Here is an 18,867-nt window from a genome sequence, read left to right on the forward strand (position 1 = left end):
AGCACATCAAATGAAAAAATAATTTAAAAACCACTCTAGCTTCTTTGTAGATTATCGGTGCCCAAATTTATACTATAAAAATTTACTTGCCCTAAGACTCCTTTGTTTATTTGACCAAACTACTACACATTTCATGACCATCCAATATCAAATTTCAATATCCTATCCTACATTAATGTTTTGGATGTTTCTTCAAGCCATTCAATGCCTTGTTCCCCTTTGCTTCACCTTTTTATAAGATGTTGATGTGGGTTTGATTTTCCTCCCTTCCAACATATCTACATCTGCTTATTTTTACATGTGAACTATCTATTTATAATATATAATATAAATGTGTTAGAAGACTGAATAATTCAAGTATGAATACTATAACAACAATTGAATACTGTGCAACTACGGACCCCTCCGACCCTACTATTTTTGGTCCTTCCCAACCTTTGTAGTGCAGTTTTTGCTGAATAACCTTTAATAGAAATGAAAGGTGAATGTGAACAATCAGGAGTGTTAAACCAAGCTGGAGAATTTTTTTTTTTAAAAGTCGCTTAGCATTACTTTCTCACCCCATAAATTCCGAAATGCCAAAAAAATCAGATGTATGCAACATGAGTTTATACATTAATATCTTTTAATCAGCGATCATGAGCACACTAGTGGACGACGAAAGGAGAATGTTGAATGCAATTGGTCAGTATTTGCTGGGGGAAGAATACATGACGAACGCCCCTTCCACTGCCACTCCGGAGGAACAACAAGCTTCTGAAGAAAGCGAGCCAAGCTTGGGTTAAGAGGGAAAGCGAGCCAAGCTTGGGTTAAGAGGGAACTGAAAACAGAAATAAAGAGGGAGAGAAACATTACAGGGGAGTGAGGTTCGTTAAGGCTTGCGGTAAATATACTGCAGAGATGCGAAACCCAGAGAACAAGGGTTCCAGACTTTGGCTTGGCAGCTATGACACAGCAAAAGCGGCCGCAGCGGCATATGACCGCAAGGCTTTCGAAATCCGCGGTTCAAAGGCTATCCTCAATTTCCCTCTAAATGTTGAGTCCAGACAGTATGTGGATCCGTTTTCTCACCCCTTCTCTTCACACTCTCCATCTAACATACCGAAGAAATGGAAGACACAAGGGAAAGATGAAGGTCAATCTTCCCAAGATCTGGGTTCATATTAATCCATATTTCCAGAGATTTATAGCTATTTTAATATTCTCTCAATGAACGATTGAAACTTTTGTAGTGCTGAGTCCCTTCTCTCCTAATTCTGTAGAGCTTTCTGCTTTCTATCATTGTTATCCATCAATGCATTTATTAACTCTCTTTTGTGTATTTCGCTCGAGTAGTTTTCACTTGTACCTTGTTTTCAAGAAGCATACGATAGACCTCATTTTGCATTTCCCTTCTTCTCAGGCTCTGTTCCATTTCTAATTTTTCATTCCCTTCCCATATGATCTCAATTTATTGTTACCCTGTTTAGAGCTACGGAAAGTGCAATGGCAACACAATCTAAAGGGAAACGAAATATGTACATAATACATATATTAAATCTATCTTACAACATAAAAATATATATAAAATAGTATTGTCAATGGTAAAGTCTATGTTGTAGGCATCTAGATGGTGTTGAGTTCAAATCTTCTTCATTACAAAAAACATATAAAATTGTAAATCAAAATATCATTAAAAAAAAATTATATTACCAAGTCGTTGTTTCTCGATTTGATTCTCTCTTTTTTAAAATCAATGTTTCAGATCACGATGGAAAAAAAAAGATACAATCAAATCTAGAAGCAACAACTTGATAAATTAATGAATTGTTGAATTGTGATGAAATTAAAATATTACATTATAAAAGATTTTTAAAAAGAAACTAAATTGATATCTTTTTAAAGATTAGAAGATAACCTTTTCAAAGATTTTTTTAAAAGATATATAAACCAATTTAGAGAAGTTTAATTTTTTTAAAATGAAACAACTTCTTAATACTTACTTCCTAGATGAAGGAAAAAATCTAATAAAATTGTTTAATAAATTGTTCCTTTTTCATTCAAAATGGAAAATTACTTAAAAGCTGAGAGAAGCAACATATGAAACATGTTTCTCTAGTCTACAAAGTTTTATGCTCACCTCTTCCTAGTAACAAGTACTTTCATGAACAAGTTCCAAGCTTTGAATTAATGTCAATTTCATCCTTCGATATGGCGTACCTTCTTTTGCATTTCTTCTATTCTTTTTTGAACATTTTATTTTAATTAATATTCTATTGTAATTTTTGTTGGTCTTTTCATAGATCAATTAGAACAATCTAAGACCTTTCATTTGTTACTCGAATGCTTTATTATTGAATTCATATCCCCTGTGTAGTCAGTTCATCTATGATAAGGGTATTGTTTATGTCCAACACCCCCATAATCCAATCTATATATGCTTGGCATTCCTAACTTGATTTGATTTTAATATCATTTTTAACTTTTCAAATATCAATTAGCCTAACTTGATTTTAATACAATGTTTAACTTTTCAAAAATCAATAAAGAATTGAACCAATAGTAAATTCTAATTATTGTTGAGATAGCTATTGAAATGACCAATCCATCTTTAATCCAAATATAATTTATTTTAAACCATTTTAATGTTGTTTTTTCTCATCCTAATTTTTTTTACTATAAGAGCTTCACACCTTTTTTGAATGAATTAGCACTTGTACATTAGCCTCGCCTTTGTTTCCTAGATGCAGTCCAATTGATCCTTGAGTTGGCTTCTTGAATTTGAACTTGCATAAATACTCCACATGTCCCCCCGACACTCTCTTCGTGTTCATTTCAACGAGAGCCCTATAATGGGATGTGTCTGACATTTTAATGCCTCAGTAGCATGTCATTGCTAGGGAGATGCCACCCAAATATTAGAATTAACCATTAATCATTAATGAAGCTTGGCTGAAAGCACCACATTAGCTAGTATTCAATTATCTCCAAACCAGTACAAAAATAGGTGAATCTGTCACAATAGATTTTAAAGAAAACCATACTTCATCCCAAACTATCTTTTGAAGGAGCATTCAAAGATAGAATAAATCTAGACAAAATCAATGATCATTAGAGTAGATAAAATGATATTTATTCAATGTCATAAGCCAGTCAAGTCAAAGATCATTAAACAAAAGATCCACTTTATCATTTTATCTACCCTAATATAACTTGACTTGCTTATATTTCTTCTAAATTTTATGATATCCAAAGACTCATCACTAATTCCAAAGAGACAGAGATCTTCAATAACCACTTTTGTATATAAATCAATAAAAATCGAATATCAACATGTAATTCAAGATACTTATATTAAAATTTTCAAAATTTAATATCAACATGAAAATAAATATTTGAAATCTAGTTTCAAATTACTATTAGTTTTTTTTGGGTAATGAAGATTAAAATGTCAGTATATAATTATTATTAGATAATCGTTGTGATCATCTTCCATAAATAAACATTGTGGAAATGTTTATTCAGACAACATTATTCACTCACTACATTGTATCCGTAATGTTCCAACATAGGACACTTGCCCATAACTACCCCTTCTTTCTAGATTCTTCCTTTATAGAGGTGCATAAATTTTTAAGCACAAAAACCACTCCACTACTGGGCAGAAAGCAAAGCATAATTAGATTTATTTTATTGCCATGTAATTTATCAGCTTATGATGTATTATCTAACTCTATTTTTATGGTTGCTACACATTCTTTACTATTACTTTTATTGACATTCCATTTCCTCCTATAACCTACCTGTGGAATGTATACAGGTGTTTTGCAATCAATACAATAAAAAATCATAGTTTGATAGTTGGATCGAATCAATACAATCAAAAATCATATTTTGGAATTAAATTTACTTTAACATCTCTATTGTTAGAGAAGTTAATTATTTATTCTAGCTCTCCCTGTTTGGCATTAATTTCTTCCCAGTCTGTCCACCTACGTCGGAGAAGCTGCTCACTGTCAAACTAAGCAATTAATATAGAAGTCAGAAACTTCCTCCATCGACAGCCAGTCAATAGTCTAGTATTGTAAACAGTTGTAAGACCTCTATAAATAAGAGGCTTTTGTAATGATTTTAAATCATCGAATAGAATTCTGTCTTTTTTGTTTTTTCTCTGCTCTACCTTCAATTTGGTATTAGAGCTAATGGTTGATGCTCCTGGAGATTTTGGAGAGCCAGAAAAAACTGGTGAAGTGTTTGTAGAAGAGGTATTTAAAGCAATTCTGAGTCATATAGTGGCTTCTTTGTGGTTTTCGAAGGTGCTAAGTCCATTATTATTGGAAGCCATCTGAAGGTGATACCGGTGCTTGGAGCAGACAAAACAACAAGGCTGGCCAGTTTTGCTGTAAGCAAATAATTTGAGCTGTCTCTTGCCAAGTAAGAGAAGCCTTAGAAATCTCTGTCTTTTGCGGCAAACTTTGTAAAGAAAGATAGCCAAAATTTTAGATCACTACTGTTACAATGTTGCATAGTCTGATCAAGCCACTCTTTCATAAGACTGAGGTTGTGGCATGAAAGATTGCTGATGGTGTTTGTGTAGGTCGCCAAAGCAAATGTAGCAGAACCAAGAGGCTACATAAATGGAAGGCAACTGCCCACTCCGGAATCACTGTTGTCGAAGAAGAAAAAGGTAGGCAGACTGATGTAAGCTGATTTGTCATGTCTCAAAGTAGAAGCCATTGTCTGAGGAAGAACACAACTATTATTAGGCTGAGTCTGGATATGATCTCTCCATGGTTAAAGCCCACAATCTAAGTAACATATTAAATCTAGAGAATGTTAGTCAATTCTGATTGTTTAACATTTTTAAGTTTAGAAATGTATTCTTAGTGTGATACATTAAGCAGTATATTAAGTCTAAAAAATGTCGGTCAATTTTGAATGGTTAACACTTTTAAGCTTAAAATATAAGCTTAATGTATATGATTTAAGCTTTTCCGTGAAACAGTTATAAAAAAATCCATAATGATAAAAATTAGAAGAAGATAATACAAACCTAACAGTGGAAAAAGACAAACAACAGTAGTATTAGAAAAGGTATTCCTTTTCCATAATATAAAAGACAATCTCATCATCATGTAATGATTATAGAAATTGATGGGAAAAACCATAATTAGAATGGCATTCCTCAAATATTTACACCACATTTGTGCTTATGTCATTCTACATCATGGCATGAACATCCCCTAGGAGCTCGTGCATTGTAGTCCATTTTTGAATACAATTAGTGTAGTAACCCAGATTGGCCAGCCTATCAGCTAACTTATTCTCATTACCAAGAGTGTGGAGAATATGACATGTCAAATGGTTGAAATAATGTGATGAAATTTAAAAATGACATCTTTCATGGGCCAAACTAGGATGCCTCAATATGAAGCATGATGATTACATGGCTTTGGATATTTTTAACATGACCATTTTTCCATTATTTTATTGTCTTTAGGAAATACACAATTGTCACTCCCCAGCATAGTCTATTGAAGCTCTTTAAAATAAAATGTAATGCATTTAAGACATCATAATATACTAATAATTTAGAAAGATATATTTCCTTTTCATATCTCTTTTTGTAATGGCATTATCTAAATTTGTTTCACATTAAACATGACATTATAATAAATAAGAAAAACTTGCATCATTATCTTCTTGAGATTGTTCATGTAACAATTGAATAGACTAAAGACATGACAAGAATAAAGATTATGTCAAATTGTAAATATCATAATCATAGATCTATAAAAAATTATAATTATTTATGAAAACAATTTTAAGCTTGAACTTACATATGCATTGATGGTAACAAAAGTTGTGTAACAAAAAATTTCTAGTCATACCTAACTGAAATAGAGAACAAAAATATTAGTACTAAATTCATGCCAATTAAGAATGAAAACTCTTCAAATACAACTTAGAAACAAAAAGTAAGTGATGTAACTCAATTTTTTTTCTTTAATTTCATTATATCTCATATTGCATTCAATTGAAAAAAAATGTAAATATTTTTGCAATGATAACATATTAGGTAGTCCATTTATTTTAAGAATTGCTTATTTTTAAAGACAATTCAATTGAAAACTCATAAGAAGGTCACATGACTTTAGTGAATGAATAAATTCTTGTTAATAATTATTAAAAATATTTATTTATGTATGCTTCCCTATTGTCGAGTTGTTCAAATTGTTCAAACCTAGTGAAAGAGCCTTAAATCTAGATGGTTTAAATGAGAAACAACTAGGTTTGGCAGTAATTAGATATGTCAATCCTTTCAAAGATTTCATAGTAAAATATCTATTAATTATTAAAAACATTTTTATCTTATAATATATTAATTTCATATGTTCATTTACTTTTCCAATTTATAAATATTTTAAGTTTTATAAACAAAGAAAATATAATATTACTAAAAATTGCAAGTAGAATGCATGGATTAACAATATATATATAAAGAAATGAAAGGCAACTTATTTTTTTAATTCCCTTCATCTAGTTATGTTTCAAAATCTAATAAAAAAGATGTCTCCTTATCTCTTTTCAACTTTCTTGAGATTGAATATCCATTTTTTAATTATGTAGCTCTATAGATAGAAAAATATTTTATCATCTATTTTAATGATAAGTTTGTATATATCTTTTCATAATGAATTAAATATATAATTTAATTTGTGTCATATCTAAATGAATAGATTTTATTGATATTAGTAATGTCATTCAAATATGCAAAATCATTTAAAGTCAATAATACAATTTTATATATGTCACAATTCATATTCACATTAATTTATCACATCACTTTCTTAAAAAAAAAAAGTGTTATGATATATATAATTGTGCTCATATTGTTCACGCAACATCAAAATATTGACAAGACTTTAAAATTTGATCAAAATAATAATACATTTGACTCTAACAAAAACTAACATACCTATCAATAGAAAAATATAAGGAAAGCATGATGAAAGGCATCATATTTGTTCATTTTTCTACTTAAAAAATCATTATATTATTATTATTTTAAATATTAAATCATTATTATATTTTGATATATTGTAATTAATATTAAATTATTTATTAAATATTATTATATTTTTGATATTATATTTTTAATATTTCCATTAAACTCTTTATTAAAGAAAAAAAACTCATACTCCCAAATAAATATTATCATATAATTGAAATTTCAAAAATAGTCTACTACATACGATTTTCGACAAAAAAAGACCCACCAAATCACCAACCACCAAAAAACTTTTCATTTTTATTCTTATTATTGATGAAAAAATTGATTTAGCATCAATGTCCATGCCTTCTAAAAAAATTGCAATAAGAAGATTGAAATAACACATTCTTCTTATAACTAAAGCTAAATATATGTACCCAAAAAAGTTAAAGCAAAAAAATGTTGAAATGGGAGGATGACAACCAACAAGATTGTCAAATTTAATGCTTCTAGTTTTTATTGATAGAGATTTTTACATCCATTCTTGAACTTTATACATCTTCGAATAATGATAATAATTTGATTCACTCATTATTCCCAACATAAATTATTTTTAATTTTAGATAATAATTGATAAAATTTCTATTCTACATGTCAATTGACTAAACCAATCCCCCCAAAAAAGAAAAGACACATGAATTCTTATTTTCAACAAACTAACCCCCCAAAAAAAAAGAGAAAAGAGGCATATATTCTTATTTTCATCAAAAAAAACAAAAAAAAACTGTGAACTTTTAAGAAAATATAGAATAACTAAATATCATATCATTTTCAAAGAATTTAAATTCTATACGATAATTGACTAACGAATACAAAAAATTACATATATTCTAGATTGGGTAAGAAGAGATAACTTCTAACGTAATGATGGGTAAGTAGGATTCATATCCTCCTCGAGTAAAACACGAGGAAAGTGTAACGAAATCGTGTTTGTCACGCAATATTTTGTAGTGATAAAAGTCTTCTAAAATGAAATTGCGAGGTAATGCACGAGAAAAGCACACTTAGATTGTCACACAATATTTTAGATGAACATAGGCCGCCACAGCAATATCATTCCAGAGCCGTAAGAGACAAAAAAAAAGAGCCGTGGTGATGATGAGCACAACAACAGAGGACGAGGGCAATTTGTGGAGTGCCGTTATACACTATTTGCCTGGTTATCAATTCAACTCTTGTAATACCACGAGTGTCCCTTTACAAACAGCCGCAACAGTTTTGGCGGACAAGGAGAAACGATATTCTCCAAATAGCAGGCCAAGCTTCTCGCAAGAAGAAAATGAAAGGGAAAACAAAAGAGAAGAAAAGCATTACAGGGGAGTGAAGCTCGTTAAGTCTTGCCGTAAATATGCTGCAGAGATTCGAGACACAGAAAAAAAGGGCTCAAGACTTTGGCTCGGTAGTTTTGATACGGCAGAAGCAGCTGCAGCGGCATATGATCGTGCGGCTTTCCAAATGCGCAGTTCCAGAGCTATTCTCAACTTCCCTCTCAACGTTGAGTCTGGCATGTATCTGGATATCTTTTCTCATACCTCTTCTTCTCATACTCCATCAAACATTCCAAATCAAAAGAAGAGAAAAAGGTTAGATAAAGCTCAAGCATCCCAAGAAATTGGTTCTGATAATCCATAGTTCTATTGCATGTTTCTACTCAGCCAAAGATTGGTAAACATTTTGATTAAAGCTATGAGATTTCTACAATCCATTTTGTATTTCTAGTGTATTTTTTTTTTCTGGATTCGATTGTGTGTATATTTTTCCCATCAATGTTTCGAATCACACTCCGTGATTTATCATCAGGATTTTGTATTGGTCTTGGGAATTCTTTTCATCCAAATGATGAATCACAGAGTGTGATTCGAGACGTTGATGGGAAAAATATACACACAATCGAATCCAGAAAAAATACACTAGAAAAACATTTTGATGTTGTCCCACCATTATTATCGTAGTAGATTATTAGTATTATGGTGTAGGGACTGTAAGAAGACGTATGTTTTGGGTTCTCCCTCCATATGCTTAGGATCGGCACTAATATACAGACAATCTTTTATATTTCATTATAATAAAGTAATTTTCTTCTACGTTTTATATAGGCACCTCTAATTTTTTCAATTTTCTTTACATTTCATGAAAAGCACGTTGCAGTAAGAACTCAGAGGTCTAAGGGCTATGGATATTAGGATATGCGTTTGAATTTTGCCCAAACACTAGAATCGACAGAACCAGCTTTCTAGTTTATAAAATTTAGAATGGAAATTTTAAGCCTTAAGAGAGGAAAACACTATGAACAATTGTTGTGTAAGAAAAATGACGAATATAAGTAATTATCAGAGCAATAGGCTCTGTTTTAAATATTATATATTTTTCTTTGATTATTAGTTACTGCGTTTCATGGGGATTCTCTTATTTCAATCAAATCATATAATTTTTTCCTCATTCTTCTTTGTGGGGAGAATTATCTAGATCTTTAAGGTATATTTAATTTTTGTCTTACAGAAAATATACAATATTTTTTTTTAGGTTGTGATTTTTTCGTATTAACAAAGAAATTTTGTATTCATAATTCTTTTTAAGAAACATTGTCAAATTAAAATAGGGTAAGTTGAATATTAAATTAATAGTTTAATGTGTTTCACTATATGTTGCAAGCAGGTTGCATATTCATGTAAGTTACATTTGAATGTAGCATTTTGTAAAATAGTCTACTAGTGTTAAGATTTGAAGGCATGATAAATGTTGAGGAAAAAAGATAAATTATTGAAAAGAAAAAAAAAATAAGGAACTACCATATGGTAACTATGAACTTTTATAAAATTTTAAAGTAATAAGAATACAATCAATAAATCATATGAACGTGTCCAAGGGGTTGAGCTTAACTGGTTAAAACATTGGGTTCTCATTGTGGAGACCCAAGTTCAATTCCCAATAGGGACATCTAAAATGAATTCTAAGTTGTGACTCTTGGCCTTCCATAAAAATGGGGAAGGTCTAGGGTCAATCTAATCAAACATAATAATAATAATAATTCAAAAATACTCCGGCTTTGGCCTATTACTTACCAAAAAAAAAAAAAAAATCGTATGAATGTATACTTGTAGAAATTGGAGAGTTTGAATATAATTATTCTATTGTCTAACAAATGGATGACAAAGATCTTTCAGTAGATATCATTCATGAAGAGTTGTGTGCCTTGCATGGAATTAGACTAGATTCCAACAACAAAAGTTGTAGTTCAAGAAAACAAATTTCCTATCAAACTCCTATACATGGCTTCTTTAATTTATTTACCATTTGGTTATTCAATCAACTTAGTGCTTGTCTCCATTGGTTTTAATGATGTCTTGCTTTTTGAATTCTGTGAGAATTTCTTTGGTATACTTTATTTGAGAGAGAAATATTTTTTAGGTGTTTGTCACAATTGAACTCTAGGAAAGTAATGAAGTAATCTTAAAAATGGATCTTCGTATCTTCTTTCACATCTTGTATTAGTAATTGACTATTCCCCTTAATGATAAAATCATCAACATATAACATAATGAATATTACCTTGTTGTCAAAATTCTTAATGTATAGATTTGGATCAACATAACATTTTTGTAATCATTTTTGAAGAAACTACTTATCAAATTTTGAGTACAACACTCATGAGGCTTGTTTCAAATGATATAGTACCTTTTATAGTTTTAAATCATTTGTTTCTTTCATTTTTCAACAAAGTATGGAGATTGTGTGACATATACCTCCTTTGTCAAAATTCTTAATGTATAGATTTGGATCAACATCATATTTTTGTAATCCTTTTTGAAGAAAGTACTTATCAAATTTTGAGTAGCACACTCATGGGGCTTGTTTCAAAAAATATAGTACCTTTTTATAGTTATAAATCATTTGTAACTGGAAAAAGGTTTTCCACATAATCAACTCCTTCAATTTTCTTATATCCTTTGAATACCAATCTAGTTGTGTTCTTGTCAATTGAACCATCCAATTTAAACATGATTTTGAATACCAATTTACAATCAATGGAATTATTTCCAATAGGTAAAAGAACCATTGTTACTTGAAATAACACCATGCTAGATTAGATCAAACATTCCAATCACATACTAGAATAAAGCCTTTATAGGGTATCAATGGGCACTATGGTTCAAACTATTGATGTTGAGGCCAAAGTAAAATGGCTCAACAAGTGTGACCAAGAGTTGGTTTTCTTTCTCTTATAGTATCTCAAGAACCCCTCTTTCATATTCAATCTTTAAATATTCCCAATGAAGTTTTGACAACTCTAGATTTTTTTAGGAAAGCTAGATGAAATGAAGAATCATGAAGTAGAGAATGATGCAGTACAGGGGTTGAGTGTTCTTGACAAAATTGTTTGGATGAGTCTTTAACCTTGGATGTGGTGCCTTGTTTCTTTCCTATGGTCCTCATTCCCATTTCAGGAGCTTTCTCCTACTAACTTTCAATATCTTTTAGAAGAGGCATATCTACTTTTCCATTGAAATCATTAGAATTCCTTTGGATCCCTTACAATCATACATTTGTAACTTAACATAGGTTTATCCCCTGTCTTAGGTTTAGGGTCACCTTACCTATATTTAGGCCTATCTCATTGTAGCCTTACCAAAGCGATTTTTTTAGCATAACTAATAGTAAGAAAAGAATCCACCAAAAAGGTGTATCTTTTCAAATACCCATTTGTCCATATTATGACATATCTCAAATTGGATAGGGGTTCCTTCGGAAAAGTATCACCTAAAATTGATTGGTATGCTGCAAATGTGCCTAATTATGCCTATTTTCCAAAGCAAGTGTGTGATATTGCTTTCCCAAACACCAAATATTCCTTCCAGGGTTACAATATTTCCATGTGGAGTCTAAATGTGCAACATATAGCACTGGATTGCATCCTTAATCTACCCAAACACAAAACCCTCTCCTTACCTATCTTCACTAGCCTAATACATAAGGATATTAGGCCTCTACATGCACCAACTTACCCCAAACTCCAAACCATACACTTCTAGTCCTACTAAAATTTATAGTTCCCTATTTAAACCCATTCCACTGACTTGCAAAGGTTAGAACAATGAAATGGCTAATTTTGGCATATTTGACACCAAAACCCTCACAACTAGGGTTTATCAACCTGGTTACACCAAAATGGCTCCCAAATGTTGCAAACTAAATGAAAATCTACCAAATCAACACAAAATAATTTTAACTCATTATAATATCACATCCAACTCATGTTATGACAATAGAAATCTATACAAAATAGTACCACTGCATATAGCAACAAATTTATGGAAAACAACACAAAAATCTGAAGTTTTTATTGCCTTTTGTGCATACAAAGTTTCCAAAAACCTTGCATCGATGTTTGTGAGGCTATTTAAACATGTTTCCACCAAATCCCAACTATTTCCAACAGAATTTCAAAAGGTGATGGTTGATCTTCCCTAAAAAACCAAAATTGACAAAGTTTCCAAGCAACTTTTACATGTATTTGGCAACTACAACTAAAGGACCCTTCATGAGACCAAAAGCATTGAAAATGGTCTTCATTTGACCTTATTGCATGATTCCAATGACATGACATAACCTAGATACGAAAATGGCCTATTGAAAAAATAAATCTACATGGCGCTTCTGTACCATACATTTGAATCATGTAATAAGATTAAATGAAGACCATTTGAACTGTTTTTAGTGTCATGAAGGGTCCTTTAGTTGTAGTTTCAAAATACATGTAAAAGTTGCTTGCCAACTTTTTCAATTTTGGTTTTTTAGGGAAGATCAATGGTCACCTTTTGAAATTGTGCTGGAGAACATTGGGATTTGATGGAAACATATTTAAATAGACTCACAAACATTGAGGCAAGGTTTTTGAAAACTTTGTATGCACAAAATAAATAAAAAATTTAGATTTTTGTGTTGTTTTCCATAAATTTTCTGCTAAACGCGTGGTACTGTTCCATACAAATTACTATTGTCATGAAATGTTATGGATGTGGTAGTCTAATGAGTTAAGAGTATTTTTGCATTGATTTGGTAGATTTTCATTCAGTTTGTAGCATTTGGGAGCCATTTTGATAAATTCTACTTGTGAGGGTTTTGGTGTCAAACATGCCAAAGTTAGCCATTCCACTAGTCTAACCTCTACAAGTCAATGAAATGAGTGTAAATAGGGTGTTAGACATGTTAGTAGGATTAGAAGTGCAGGGTTTGGAGTTTGGGGCAAGTTGGTGCATGTAGAGGCCTAATATCCTCATGTATTAGGCTGGTGAAGATAGGTAAGGAGAGAGTTTTATATTTGGGTAGATTAAAGATTCAAGGTAGTGCTATAAGTTTCACATTTAGACTCCACATTGAAAGCTTGTAACCCTGAAAGAAATATTTGGTGTTTCAGAAAGCAATATCACACACTTTCTTTGAAAAATAGGTCTAATTATGTGCATTTGAAGCATACCAGACAATTCTAGGTGATACTATTCCAAATGAACCCCTAGCCAACTTGAGATATGTCATAATATGGCCAAATGAGTATTTGAAAAAGGTACACTTTTTTGGTGGATTCTTTTTGTACTGTTAGTTATGCTCAAAAAACCACTTTTGTAGGGCTACAAGGAGATAGGCCTAAATATAGGTAAGGTGGCCTTAAACCTGAGACAGGGGCTGAACCTATGGTAAGCTGAACTTGTATGGTTGTAAGGGAGCCAAAGGAAGTCCAATGATGTCAATGACAAAGTAGATAGGCCTCTTGTCAAAGATATTGAAAGTTATTAGGAGAAAGCTTTTGAAATGTGATTGAGGACCATAGGAAAGAACCAAGGCACCACATCCAAGGTTGAAGACTCATCCAAACAATTTTTTTGAGCATACTCCACCCCTATTATACATCAGAGAATAAGCTCATTATTTTAAGCCCTAAGACATTTTATACTCTAGAGGATTCTTTTGCCAATTTCAATTCACATAGGTTACAATTAAATTAATATAAATTTGATGGAAAGGTCAATCACCTAGTTCATTCTATTATTTTCAAACAAAGTTAAAAATATTATGTGTGCAATGAGAATACAAATGCTTTAAAAGTTAAAAGGAAAGAAGTCAAAATTAGAAGGACAAGGAGACTAAGAAAGATAAAAAAATTGAGACCTCTAAATATGACAATGAGAACTCTTCAAACAAAGGGAAACCTAAAAGTGAAAATTCTAAGTGTCGTATTGCAAGAAACCTAGGCATGATATAACACAAGTGTATGAAGAAACATATAGGCCACTTCTCTCATCTTCTTGCGAAACTAACATAGGTTTCTCTGAATCTATCAATTCATGTTCATCTACTTAATAATTTATATAAGAAAAGGAAAAAGGTAAAGAGAAACCTAAGGTCCAAAAGACTTTAGTTGCTATGAGATCTTCATCAGCTCAATATTCATTAATTGACTAGGGTGGTTTACACCACATGGCTTCCACACAAGTTGAGTTTCTTCCTTGGAGCCCTCTATCATTTCTTCCATTATCTTGGGTGATGCCACACCAGCATCTATTGTAAGGAGAGGTTATGTTGAGGTGAATGTGGGATATTCACAAATTTTCTAAGTGTGCCTTCTCTTTCAGCTAATCTCTTATCAATGTGTTAGATCACTCAAAGGAAATGACATGAGAATTGATTTTTTGACTAATTAATTAAAGATAAGAGATTCATTAGCAACAATTTGATATATTTGGGAAGGATATTTAATCAAGCCAAGTTTTATACCTTCTCACATTCTTCTCCTAATATTTTTCCCACTATATTGTGTACTCATTCAAATGAAGTGAGGAAATCATGCCATGAGAAATTTGGCCATCTTAACTACCTAACTTCAAAAACTAATTCTTAAGGAAATGGTCACATGGTTTCCTAAAGTCATTTATTTTAAAGGTCTTTGAGAGGATTGTATTCTTGGGAAGCCTTATGAAGATAAATTTATAAGGTCAAAGAATGGAGGGAAACACAAGTTTTGGAGTTAGTTAATAGTCATGTATCTTAGGACTTTTTCCATGCATCTCTTAATAAGGAAAAATATGCTCTCACTTTCATAGGTTACATTTCTACATTCCCATAGGTCTACTTGATTTGGTAGAAATCTAAAGTTTAAAAAAAAAAATTGGGCTTGAACAAACTTGTTGAAAAATAACCAAGAAATATCATTAAGCTTTTTGAAATGATGATGAGTGTGACAATAAAAGCATCAATGTTGAGGATTTTTTTACATTAAATGGAATAGACATGTAATTCACATTTCCATATACTTCTCAACAAAACATATTGTAGAGCATAAAAATAGATTCTTAAAAGAGATGACTAACTAAATTCAACATTCTCCAAAGACTCCTTATACCACTATGCTAGGTAGAATCAACCAAATATTCCTGTTATATTCAAAAATATTTGAAAGGAATCACTCCCTTTAACGCTTGGATAAGAAAAAGAACATGTGTTGATCATTTCAAAGTCTTGTGTTCTCTAACAATGGCATGCATTATATCAAGAAAATGCATGGTTGTGGAACCAAAGTCCAAACCTTGCATATTTATAAGCTATGTATATGGTGTAAAAGGTTATCACCTACTCCACCCAACTAGACATGAGATGCTCATTAAGAGAAGTGTTAAGTTTTAGGAAAGTCCTTCCAAATCAATACTTAAAATTTGTACTTCTTTTGCAGATTTGTTAGATATTGATGATTGAAATCAATAACCATAGATTCTTGAGCCAAATTTTGTTCTTCTAGTTCTAACAATGATGATAATGATGAAATTATTCCTAATATTCTTTAGGGATAAATTTAGAATTTTATATATCTGCTCCTAAATGACCCACTTCTCACCTTATAATTGAACACTATGTAAAATATCCCTTTAGATTAGGAGAATATATTTTGTAGTTACATTATGATTTAGTCAAAATAAGTAATCCCTAGAGAAATTAAAAGTTTACTTGGTTTCTAACTTCACTTTTCGTCCAAAGGTGTACCATGAATAGATGTTTGCATGATGCTATAGTGTCCCATAAAAATGCAAGAATCAACTTATTGTTGGATCATTATGTTTCCTCAACCGTGATAGTGTAACAACATAATCATCCAAGTTAGGCTTCCTAGGAAAATTCAAATCTCCTTTTTTTGAGTAAATTATACCTATATTTTTTAAAATAAGAATGAAGAACATTGAATCCATCTATCTCTCCCATACACATTAACATACACAATGTAATAATATGCATTTGGACATGATTGCACAGAGGGACTAGCTAATGTTTTTGAAGACCTCATGTGTCCTCATTGATCTTCAAAAGTTTCTAATATAGGCATTTCTTTCATTTTTCATAACATTTGCATATGATGGGAATTTTCAATAAACTAGGTATCAATAGAAAGTCGACTCCATCAATTTCACACTGGTACAATTAATTTTTACTGGTTTTGTTACTTTATCCTAATTTTTACCTATTGAATTTAGAATTTCATTTTGCCCAGTTTCTTGTTGACAAAGGGTTTAATTGTTTTTATTGTGAGTGATATTTTTCTGTGCTCCCTTGTTTTTCCATGGATTTTCCTATGCTATAACTTCTAACTCCATATAATTATCATAAGTAGAAATTTGATATCAAAATTTTGTTGTTCAAATTGCAAATGAAAGTGAATCACATTAGAACACAATCCTGAACCCATAAGTGCTATTGAAAAGTGAAAAATTGTTTGATGAAAGAGATGAAGGTTTTAGCACTCTTATTGAGCCCATTTCTCCTAATCTTTGTTATCATGTTTTATCTTGTACACATCCCAATGATATTTGGACTATCTTAGAGGAACTATTTGGAAGGCCATATAAGATGAGAAAATTTTGATTGGAGAATGAATTAATGTGTCTTAATTCTAGGTATTATGATAATATCAAGGAATTCTTCATAAAGTGTAATTCTTTAAAATTAGAAAGAATACAAGGTTAGTAAAGTGGATGAATAGTTGGATCTATCTATTCTCTCTGATTTTTTGGTGTGCACATTTACTATGCACAATTTCTTAAGTTTACTTAGGAAATACTATTTAGTTTTATACCATTATATATAGTTAAGTATATCATTTTTTGTTGCTAAGAGTGGTTATACCTACTGTTCTTCCTAATTTAGACAACTATTCTTATCACATGTGTATTCTTCTCTCTCGTAATCTACTTTATATGCATGGGGTCTGTATAGTGTATGATATCTCATTGATATCAATGAATTTGTCCATTGACTGGTAAAATAGCTTCTCTTTTGTAGCTTCTCTATTTCTTTGTGAAGGTTTCTATTATTTGTAGTATAGGCTTCTAAGTGCATCAACATTAGCTAGGCCATGATTATTAGTGTTTTCTTCTATATTTAATGCTATTATGGATGCTCTAAGTAGTGCAAAAAAATGCCTTCTTTTGAAGGTTTTATAGATCAGCTCACAAGGGAACAAACAAAGTTGGCACAAATAGGGCCATTGATTTCACCAAGGTATCAAGAATTTCTTAAAAAATATCCAACTCCAAAGGGTTCAAGTGGTGAGAGAAATAAATAGAATAAGGATTCTATGTTGGATGAGTAAGTTAAGGAGTCTCCGTCACAACATACCCTTAGTCTTGAGACATTTTCTAAAGAGGAATCATCACAAAAGGTGAGTATGAAATATTCTTATTTAAAGATATGAGGATATGATGAATGTAGGTTATGTAATAGGAATATTGATAAACTAACACATCTTCTTCAAAAGAAAAACATCTCATTAGTGCATTTTCCTTCTTTTTTTTCTTCTCAATCGAAAGCATATTCATCTACACTATCAAAGAACACAAGATTTGTAATGTGGTGAAAGGTAAAACACTCTTGGAGTCTACTATTCCTAAAAATGGGAGAGTTCTCCTTGATTCAAGTTTATCACATCATATGACATCTTCTATGGATATGTTTTCTTCTTTTGTACCTTGTAATTAACCGAAGATTTTGATGGGTAACAATACATACACGAAAATTTTAGGGAAAGGTTATCTTCACATGGGAGAGTGATCTTTTAGTAATGTTCTTTGTGTATCATTCATCTTGACTATATTCCTTTACTCACTATTCTCTTAATGTTGATGTTCTATTGGCTAATGTTCACACCATTCCATCAAGTGTGAATCATGTTTGTCATGCAAAAATTTTGATCACTTGAATATTGGTGCTCTTGATTTTAGTGTTGAGCTTCCTACTCCTCCACCTTCTTTATTTTCAGTTTTGAGCTCTACTCATTAGTAGGTTGATCATATTTTTTTAGATCTTTCTTTGTGGGATGAGTATTTGGTAGGTATTTTAAACTTGTCTGTTGAGTATGATCTTATAGATTTTGGAAACATATTTGAGGTGTTTTCTCTCATATTTAATGATAGTTTCAATACAGTTGTTGATTCACATTAATTTACTTTGGAGATTGAATTTAAATATTTTCCTCCTTCACTTGATTTGCCACATTTCTTGATTGAGTTTCATAATGATTATGTTGTATCTTATTCAAGCTTCAAGACTTCTACTAAATTTTTAGATATTTTTATTTGGACACTTCTTTCCTTATTTTAGCTGGACTTGGAGTGGTTTATTCATCATTTGGTAGAATTATTTATTCCAAATGGGAGATGTGTTGTTTGTAGTTATTTGATCATCTTTTCTTTTCATGCTTACTTTGTTGGCATTGGAGCCTCTTCATCATGGGGGGAATATCATGTCTCTCTTATTACTTCTTGTAGGGGGTACATGATTGTATATACATGATGGGG

At 31.2% G+C, this 18,867-nt stretch overlaps 1 protein-coding gene across 1 annotated transcript; it reads left to right on the forward strand.

Moving 5' to 3' along the window:
- Nucleotides 1-638: 638 nt before the first annotated feature.
- On the forward strand, nt 639-8,665 carry LOC131069954 (uncharacterized). Its single transcript, XM_058005500.1, has 6 exons — nt 639-780; nt 899-1,135; nt 4,177-4,244; nt 4,331-4,381; nt 4,577-4,666; nt 8,072-8,665. The coding sequence occupies exons 1-6, from the start codon at nt 639-641 to the stop codon at nt 8,663-8,665; spliced, it is 1,182 nt and encodes a 393-aa protein (XP_057861483.1).
- Nucleotides 8,666-18,867: the final 10,202 nt, after the last annotated feature.

The sequence above is a fragment of the Cryptomeria japonica genome, chromosome 6 (genome assembly GCF_030272615.1).
Source record: "Cryptomeria japonica chromosome 6, Sugi_1.0, whole genome shotgun sequence".
NCBI classification, from domain to species: domain Eukaryota; kingdom Viridiplantae; phylum Streptophyta; class Pinopsida; order Cupressales; family Cupressaceae; genus Cryptomeria; species Cryptomeria japonica.

Coding starts and splice junctions, on each gene's coding strand:
- LOC131069954 (XM_058005500.1), top strand. CDS start 639: ATGAGCACACTAGTGGACGACGAAAGGAGAATGTTGAATGCAATTGGT. Junction 1,136..4,176: donor GACACAAGGGAAAGATGAAG/GTCAATCTTCCC, acceptor ATTTGGTATTAG/AGCTAATGGTTGATGCTCCT. Junction 4,245..4,330: donor GTGAAGTGTTTGTAGAAGAG/GTATTTAAAGCA, acceptor AGCCATCTGAAG/GTGATACCGGTGCTTGGAGC.